General features: G+C 27.2%; 1 protein-coding gene and 1 non-coding gene across 2 annotated transcripts; both read left to right on the forward strand.

Annotated features, from left to right (window-relative positions):
• The first annotated feature begins 6,824 nt into the window (after positions 1 to 6,824).
• Positions 6,825 to 7,388, forward strand: LOC119664002 (cytochrome c oxidase subunit NDUFA4-like). Its single transcript, XM_038073587.1, has 3 exons — positions 6,825 to 6,944; positions 7,015 to 7,161; positions 7,225 to 7,388. The coding sequence occupies exons 1-3, from the start codon at positions 6,903 to 6,905 to the stop codon at positions 7,306 to 7,308; spliced, it is 273 nt and encodes a 90-aa protein (XP_037929515.1). The 5' UTR covers positions 6,825 to 6,902; the 3' UTR covers positions 7,309 to 7,388.
• A 2,002-nt stretch (positions 7,389 to 9,390) lies between these two features.
• Positions 9,391 to 9,462, forward strand: Trnaw-cca. The gene has a single exon. It is a non-coding gene; the product is annotated as a tRNA-Trp (tRNA).
• The last annotated feature ends 199 nt before the right edge of the window (positions 9,463 to 9,661 follow it).

Here is a 9,661-nt window from a genome sequence, read left to right on the forward strand (position 1 = left end):
TAAATGTGAACCCAATGACATCAAAGTGTCGATGACGTTATCTTTTTATATTAGCCTTAACCTATTTATTTGTCTTGGCGATTGTAGGGGTCTACTTATTTCGGTGTGCTGGCATTAAGTGATCTTTCATATGAATTCGACGTCTATTTATATGAAAAATCATCCTTTTTTCGTTCGTTGCACGCACATCCCCAAAAGTGTAATTTTTTGCACTTGCATTGACTTGCGAAGTAATGGCTATGCTGCGAGCATCAACCTTTTCTTGAAGCTTGACTTTTCTTGTGCTAGCTATGCGTGTTAAAACTGGTTCAATCAATTCAGGAATGACAGGATGCATGGTGGTGGGTTTTTTAAATATTCAAATATTTACTGTTAATAAATATAAATACTACCTCGTAAATAAAGGAAATATATAAATAGTGAATAAATAATGTAATTATTATTCATATATTATTATTATTAAAATATATTTCTTTATTTATGGTAAATATATTTCTAAGTTATAAGTTTATGTAGGGCGGGAATTTATACAAAATTTCGACCTTACAACCTACCTTAGACTTTTTGTCAAAAGAGTGACCGCAGTTCGCTCAGTGACTAAATTCGTAAAATTCGTCCAGTTTGTTCAGTTGTTGTGCTAGAAAACATTGATGCTGTGTAAAAACTGATACAAGTAATGCAAGATCGTTATGCGACCTACTGTGAGATTGAGGGAACCACTAATGCTGATGGCATTAATTGCACAAGCATATATAAAATATTGCACGATCATTTAGTGGTGAGAATAATTTGTTCTCGTTGTGTCGTTGGATCCCCTATCAGAAATCTCAAAAAGATGCTCGGGTCGATTGGTGCACACAAATACTCAAGAAATGGCGGTATTTTAAAAGACGTATCCAAAATTGTAACGAATCATAGGTCGCAGTCGACTGTACGACTGTCCATTAAATATGGAACAAACAAGTGTCGTCGGATCATTCTCCATCACTCCATCAAAACAATGCGAGTGCTTACACATTTCGTCCAACAATCGACTATTTGAACATTCAAAAAATCAAATAGATGGTTCCTACGTCGTACAGTCTTGATTTGGCACCCAATAACTTCTTCTCGTTTCCGAACGTGAAGAATAAATTACGTGTAAAACGTTTTTTGTCGACGAAAGAAGCTGTTGTTGCATTTAAAAACTATATATTGGAGGTATCTGAAGAAAATTGGAAAAAAGGCGAATACAATAAAGCAAATTTCAACAACAATTTAGTATTTTTCCATTATTCTCCATCATAAACGTAATGCATTTGGTTCGCTGTTTTGTACTATAAATACTGAATTTAGAGAACAATTATATTAACTAAAAAAGAAGTTCATAAAACAACACATATTAATGTATTTCATATGTTAAGCGGGTTAATATTTTATAAAATTTATTAATAGTATTTAAATTATATACTTTCTGACTTTATAGTGTATTTTTGCGATCACAGTGGCGTGTTAATAATTATTTTGAAACGTTCACTGTCTTAAATGAAATAATATTGTTTGTTGACATATCCATCAAGCGAAAAATTAACCTCATCAGTAGAAAAATCCATCCGCAACTATCCACTTCAACCCAATTCGAAGAAAAACCGTTTTGTTGACTACACAATAGTGAAATCCACTATGAACAATTTTGAGGAAACTTAGTGTACCAAATCAGCGCAATCTGTTACCAGATAATAATTAAGCAACAATTAAATCGAACTGAAATCAAGTATACTCAAAGCTGAAACTGGCATTAAGTTAGTTTTTCGCCCATATTGTTTAACATACTAATAATGATACGTAAAAAGAAAAGCTTACTCTACTGATGCCAAATGTGATCACGAATGCAGGATACGACGCAATCGATATATTATTATACACTCTTATAGCAAATACTGACGAAAGATTAGAAAAATAAAATTGTTATACGGATTCGAATAGCAAAGAAAAGACAAAGACAAAAATTTATTTAATTTATTGAAATTTGATTGACCATACAACGCTGTTTAGCTTTGTAATTCCCAGCATTGTAAAATTTTTTGCAGAAGGAAAAAAAAACGATAGTCTGACTACATTTTCTTTTATAGACGTTTATTTAAAATGTATCTCAATTCTACAAAATTGATAGAAAAAAAGGTTACTGACAGTTCTATCTTGTATTTGTGAGACTAGTTAGATTTTGTCATGTAATATAGCAGTTTAATATGTTAATTTACTTTCTTACCGACATTGACGAGTATTTATGACGAAAAGATACTATTTAAAAGTTACACGGGTTCGAATAGAAAAGAGAAGGACAAAAATTTATTTGATTTATTGAAATTTCGCTAACCATTCACTTTTTTCCATTTTCGTAAAAATTCACGAGCTTGTCTGCTTTGAATGGCTATCAAAAACCAACTGAACGCCGTAGCTTACTCAAAATTAAAAAGTTGCTCACTGGTGGATTACAGCTGACGACAGCACTGTTGCATTTCGAGTAACTACAAGGGAAAATCAAAAAGTTTTCGACTTATCAAACCGCCCTCGTATGATGCAAAAAAATATTTTTCAAATAAACAAGTGAGGGAAAATTGTTGTAACTTCCATATAGCAGAATCTTTCGGGTCCTCGTTATAAGGTCAGCTGATATTTTACCTAAAAATTTATTATATTAAGAACGTTAACGACAGTAATTTTGACGACGTACGCTTAACTCTGGTTTGAGGCTGTAATTATTTGTTAATATCTTCTACTACAACTAATTAATGTATATATACAGTGCTACAAACCCATACTCAGATAAAATATCTGTAATATACCCAGCGAACATTTTCAATCGCGGAAGAGTCTTCCGCGAATCGTAATGGCGAGCAATTTAATCCTGGAAGAGCGCGTCTGAGAATCGCAGACGATGCTTTCGTTGTGAGAACTTGTCCGCTCATCCGCGATCCGCTTAGAAGCATAAGAAATGAGTCTTCTATATGCATCGCTTATGCGTCACGTAGAAGCGTAATAAATTACTCTTCTGTATGCATCGCTTATGCGTCGCTTAGAAGCTTATTAAATTACTCCTTTATGTATCACGGAGTAGCGTTACTCCGCTACTCAGAAAAGATAGAAAAGAAACAGCGAAAATAAAATTTAAAAGACGTTGAAATTAAAATTGTTAGTTTATTAAAATGACTGGTTTCTTATTGGTTTATTTGTAAAATTATTTACAAAAAAAAAAAAAAAAAACAAATAATATTATGAAATAAAACACAAAAAAATAAGTATTAAAAGTAGTTTATATTTCCTATTGCTAACTTAATGCTAATATTAATTAATATTTTTAAAATACTAGATATTAAATAAATTTTAAATTAGATATTAGTTATTTTATTAAAGATACATTTTATTGTATTTAGTACATTACATATTTAAAGTTATTAACTTTGAATAATAAGATATCAAAATATTACTTACCTACATACATTTAATTAAATTTTTTTATTAAAATTATTTTATTTAAATATATTTATTAAAATCTCACAACACAACTGTAACACTTCAATTGCACTTTAAGAATAGAGAAACCAAAGTCGCATATGTAAATATTATGTTACAGAAAAAAGTGCGTAATAAAGGAGTAACTTAAAAACACATTCGCCAAACAATCGTCGAGGCAAGTAATAATTGCACAAAAATAGAGAAACAAAAGCGACATACGTAAATATTATATTACAGAAAAAACAAAGAAAGCTTTGAGAGAACAATCGCTTAACCATCGTCAAGGCGAGTCATAAGCGACGCATTTTGACGATTGGCGTTAAATGAATCGTCTAAATGCTGGCTGGGCAGAAACAAATGCAGGAAATTTCAATGGAGAAGATATGGGGGAATAGGGAAATTAATGCATATATAAAAATAAATCAATCTCAAAAATCACATATATCGTGAACTTTCCGATAATACAATTCAATAATTCGCAGAATATGTTTTGTATACATTTTATAGAAAAACAGTGGTGTAAAAATTTAAAAATTGCAGGAGAATATAACTTTCTATTGACAAAAAGATCGTTTTAAAACATAGCAACATAGCGTAACAAAGAGATTTCACAACCACTTGTACATTATCTTTGACTACTTAGCAAAATAATTTACTGTTACATATTGTAGATATATATTAAAATATTATTTATATTTTATATAAATTATATATTACACAATATATAAGTATGATAAAAGGACCATTTTGTTCGAACACATATGCATTGTTCATTTATGTCCTTTTTTTTTGTAAAAGATGCATTTATTAAACAAAGTGTATGAAAATATAATAGCAAAGCAAAATAATTATACAAATTATAAATAAAATTGTTGTTACTTTCCGCACGTAGTAAAACATAAATCAAACATTTGATTTATTATTTTCACTCCTTATTGTTAACTCTTTTCTTGTGAAATTTAAAAACACAAATACAAGCGTAAAAATAATTGTACCGTTCGTACCCACCCCCCTGTTTTATTGTTACAATAAAGTACGGTTCAATGATTGATAAATAAATAAATTAAATAATTTGTTTATTCTTCTAATATTAATAAATGTTAATATATTTAATCAATACATGTTTATAAACTGTTTTTGAAATACCTTGATTAATATGTGTTTTGTGTGTTTTTCCCAGCTATTTATTTACTCACTTTCGTTATAACTTATGTCTATTATGGCTTATTTTTATATCGAAAATAATTTCACTTTAATATATAAATACCACATTCTGTTAATAATATTAATATGTTATATTGTATGCCAAAAAATAATTACAACTTACATTAAATATTTCTAAAATTTCCGAAACTTTCGCAAACCACACCGATTTACACTCGCGCAGCTTACTTTTAACGATCGAGTGACGCCATTACTTAAAAAGAAACTGAAAAAGAAACGTTATTTTCGCTTAATCCCTTTGCACCAGTTTGGATGTCACAAACGTAAAAGTACTGCCAACTCAAATTAATTGCTAAATTAATTTTATCTATTTTATATGCTAAAATAATTTTAAAAAATATATAGTATAAAATATTTTTTTGTATTATATAAATATATGTAAAATAATATAAATTTTTATAAGAAATATGTTGCTTAAAGTCATTTATATATATGTTGTATGAACACCTTTTAGTTTAAATAAATAAGTTTTAAAATTGTTAAACATAAAATGATTATTATAAAAAGCTATATTTTGTATATGAATAAATACGGATTTATATTATATAAGATATAATTGAAATGTCTATAAGCATAATTAATACCTATATATATATAAACCTGTAACAATAACTTTTCGCGTTTTTATTTTATTTTAAATGTACTTACAGAATAAATTAATTGCTTGAATTGCATCAGGATGACAACTGGCAACAAAAACTTCAAATTCTGTTAATATATCTCAGTCATTTGTTAATATATGTCAGATGTAAATAAATAAAAATTTTTAGTTGAGATAATTTTTGTATATGCACTCCTCATAGGCAAAATTGTTTGTGTTTTTACAATTAAATTTTGCAAATTTTAACACTTAACATGGTTTAAAAAATATACTTAAAACTAATTTATGTGCGCTCAAAAATATTTATTGCATTTAATACATTTTCAGGGCTTGGATTAAATTATAACAATAACATATTTTATAATACAAAGATAATAAGGATAATAAGTTGCTTGTATATATCAGTTAGTTGTTAAAATTATATCAGTTAATTTCGTAGAACATAGATATTGCGTATAAAAATATGTTCACATCATGTGGAAGTTGATTATGTTTAGCCATATTTTTTACTTTGCCATTGTATTTAAAGGGAATTTTTTGAAGTTGAAATTTAAAAATACGCAATATGTAGTACGTATTAGTACGATTAAGTACTCAACGAAATAATTTTTTTTGAACGCACCATTATTGAGATTCAATCAATTTTCCAGTGTCAAATCATATGTTACAATTAAATTTTAACTCCTGTATACAATATAATATAAAAATGGCTAGTGGAGTTATAACCCAATTTAACCGAAATCGAGGAAGTAGGGCAGCTTGAAATTAAGCAAACAATTGTTTTTAAAACCAAATAAAGTGATATTGTTTTTCAACACCTTATTAACATATTAATATGTTTGTGTGCAAATATTGTCCATAATATTATTTAATGATATATATTTTTATATAGCTTATGTCATACATGGATTGCAGCAGCAAAAATGTTATTTTAAAGGTAATCATAAAAAAACAAAAAAAATAATTTTTAAATAATTGATTATAAAAAAGTAAAGTCAAAGAAAGAAATACAGAAAACCATAAAAAGGTGAAAAAATTAATAATATTTATCTGTGGAGATTAAAAATCACCACAAATAATGAAAAAAAATAATTTATAAATGATTAATATACTTATCAAATATGTCCTAAACTTATACCCAGAATTAATTACAAAAAGCAGAACAGTTCTTGCGTATGAAGAATTTTTAATAAAAAATATAAGATATATCGTAGTATTCAAAAGCAAAATAGGATAAAAAACAATAAATGGGACTTTGTAAATATAAAATCCTTACTATCTTACAAAATTCTTATTAATGGATTAGGACGATTAAAAGTTGAAATCAGCAATAATGCCACCAAAAAAATTTTTTTTGAGTTATATACACATAAGTTATATCTTAGTATATAGACACAACTATCATTTTACTAGATTATTTGTATATTATCACAGCAAGCGATTTATTGTTTAAAATTTCTTTATTCTTTGAAAAATTTTATAATTTAGTTGTAGTTCAGTTTATTAAAAAAAGTTTACTTGCTTTACTGTAACTGAATAATACTACACATTGTGCCTTACTGCGATAAAACTATTTGCAGATATGAAGGGTTTTACAATTGGTGGTATCAGAAAAAATCCTAGTGTAAGCAATATTTAAAATAATTAAATATTAAAAGAATTGCATTTTTATAACATATGATCTTTTGTATCAGTTGATTCCTTTATATCTTTGTGTGACTGCGGGTTTTGGTTTAGCTATTTCCTATGCTGTTCGTGTCGCAATAAAAAATCCGGATATCAGTTGGAATCGTAAGGATAATCCTGAACCATGGCAGGAGTATAAGAATAGGCAATACAAGGTAATATCAGAGGTAATAGTTAATAAAGCAGATTTTTTAAATAAAAGATTTATTTTTCAATAGTTCTATTCACCTATTCGGGACTATAACCAATCCGAAACTACTACACCACGTTATGAGTATAATCGCAAATCGCACTATGAATAGCTACTAATAAGAATGAAACTTTTAAATTATTTGAGTATATTACAAAACTTTTGAATTATATTTATATAAACACTGTACGCCATCTGTTGGAATTTGCAAATAATAAAGAAGTATTAAAATTTATCGTTTAAGTAAATTGTTTATTACTAAACACATAATATATTAGTGCAACACATAAAATTACTTTATTATACTTTATATGATATTGAGAATCTAAAATCTCAGAAAAATTTATGCCGTTTTCGATTGTTAAATCTGGATTCAATCTAGATTTGCTCTCAACCTGTTAAGCTTAGTTGCACAATCCAACATTTTTAGGGTAATGTAACATTCTTGTAGTGATATTAATACACATTTATATTTTCATCAAATTGAATCAAATCACACTTTATATATCAAGTCATATAAAATAGCTGTTAATTTCTGGGCAATCTTGCAACTCTAGCAAAATATGTAGACTCTTATAAATTAATCTCGGGTGTTATACATTTCGCAAGAGATTTACCAATCGAAAATAAAAATTGCATTAGATTTACTAATCGAAAGCGGGATAAATATGACCTTAGACTCAAACACATTTTAATTAAAAATTTGAACTTAAAACATTAAATTTTTAAAAGTAGTAATATTGGATAATATCGAAAAATGACAAGAATAGGCCAACAGAAAAGAAGTTGTGTTTTATAATGACCATACCAGGCCATATACATCTTTAATGGGTCGAAACAATTTCATGGATCTTGTTTGGGAAAAAAGATAGACCGCAGAAGCTCTGCAGTGAATGAATTATGAAACTATCCTAAAAATGACAAAAAGTCAAATAAATAATGATTAAAATGTAATTGATTTAAATTGATTTTTAATAAGGAATAATTTTCTTTAAAGAATATACCAAAGAATCACAAATACTTTTTAATATTATCTATTATTGAATATTGTTTAAACCCTTATTATGTTGATAAGTTGCATTTCATGCACTTCTTTCATATATGTATTAATTATACAAATTTAACTTTTATTATTATAATACGATATATAAAATGTGTAAAATGCATTACGAAGAATTTTGATTTGTAATCATGGATAGTGATCATAAACGATTTCATTATTAAATACAAATATTAAAGATTTTAAGACAATTCAATTTACAATTAACATAATAATTTTTTAGGTTATTACTTTTATTTAACTTGTTTTTTGGTCTCTCACGTATGCACAAATTTACACTTCTATGGTGAAGGACCTAGTAGTCCACTTCATTATTTTTAATTAACTTTAAAATTGATCTTAGTGCTAACTCACAAATAAATAAATAAAATAAACTCACACTTCTAGCCTCCAGTGTTCAATCATTCGAAATCTATTCTTTTGTATAGTCAGAAAATTATGTGTACATGTTACAAAAACAATTGCTTGTGCCTGGTAGATTAGGTAATATAATGGCAAATAAAGGAACAAAATCGCAAACCCAAACAAAAACTGGATGTCATTGGCTACATTAGATTTTATTACAAACTCAAACACTCACTCTAAATACTTTCGTTTGTTTGCTATTCACATTCTATTCACTGTAATTTTTACAAACAACAAACAACAATTGCCATTGGGTTAAAAAAATAAATTATCTTATAGTATGTTTCCACTGGTTTTGTTAGACCAGTTAATTTATTTGAGATTGTTTAGACAAGGTTAACTCACTTGAGATACAAGCAAGTAAGTTAACTAGTATAACAAAGACAGTGGAAACATACTACAATTAGTTCCCTATATATATATATATAGTTTTTTATTAAAATTTGTGGATGTCTTTAAGAATGTGTACATTTTAAATGATGTTCTTCAAAGGGGATCGAGCGCCTCAATTTTATGTGCTTTCATAGACATAAAGATCGTATCTGTTTAATTTAATTTAATCGTATATATTTGAATTTATTCTCATACTATGCTGTATTTTGTGTTACAGCATAATTTAAATAATTAAATTATGTTTTTATTTATAATTTAGTTCAATTATTTATCAGATGTAAAACATTTAAAAATAATTCTAAAATAAATATATTATTAGAACATTATCAACACAACGACTCCGTGGCGCAACGGTAGCGCGTCTGACTCCAGATCAGAAGGTTGCGTGTTCAAATCACGTCGGGGTCAACCTTCATCTTTTGTTTTTTTTTTAAATTATTATTTAAAATATTGTTTGTTTATTTAAACTTAAGACTTTGAAGCTGCTTAACACTTAAATTATTTTCTTAATAAAGAAAACTTTTTTTATTACTTTATTAAATAGATTCATATTATTTATGTAAATGTATATACATATATTTTTCTAAATTAAATTAAAAGTCTTAAA

This window comes from Teleopsis dalmanni, unplaced genomic scaffold (assembly GCF_002237135.1).
Source record: "Teleopsis dalmanni isolate 2A unplaced genomic scaffold, ASM223713v2 unscaffolded_contig_1272, whole genome shotgun sequence".
Classification (NCBI taxonomy): domain Eukaryota; kingdom Metazoa; phylum Arthropoda; class Insecta; order Diptera; family Diopsidae; genus Teleopsis; species Teleopsis dalmanni.

Bases quoted from the DNA above. Each gene is read 5' to 3' on its own strand.
- LOC119664002 (XM_038073587.1), top strand. From the start codon at position 6,903: ATGAAGGGTTTTACAATTGGTGGTATCAGAAAAAATCCTAGT. The intron at 6,945-7,014 runs GTAAGCAATATT...CTTTTGTATCAG, and splicing joins GTATCAGAAAAAATCCTAGT to TTGATTCCTTTATATCTTTG. The intron at 7,162-7,224 runs GTAATATCAGAG...ATTTTTCAATAG, and splicing joins ATAAGAATAGGCAATACAAG to TTCTATTCACCTATTCGGGA.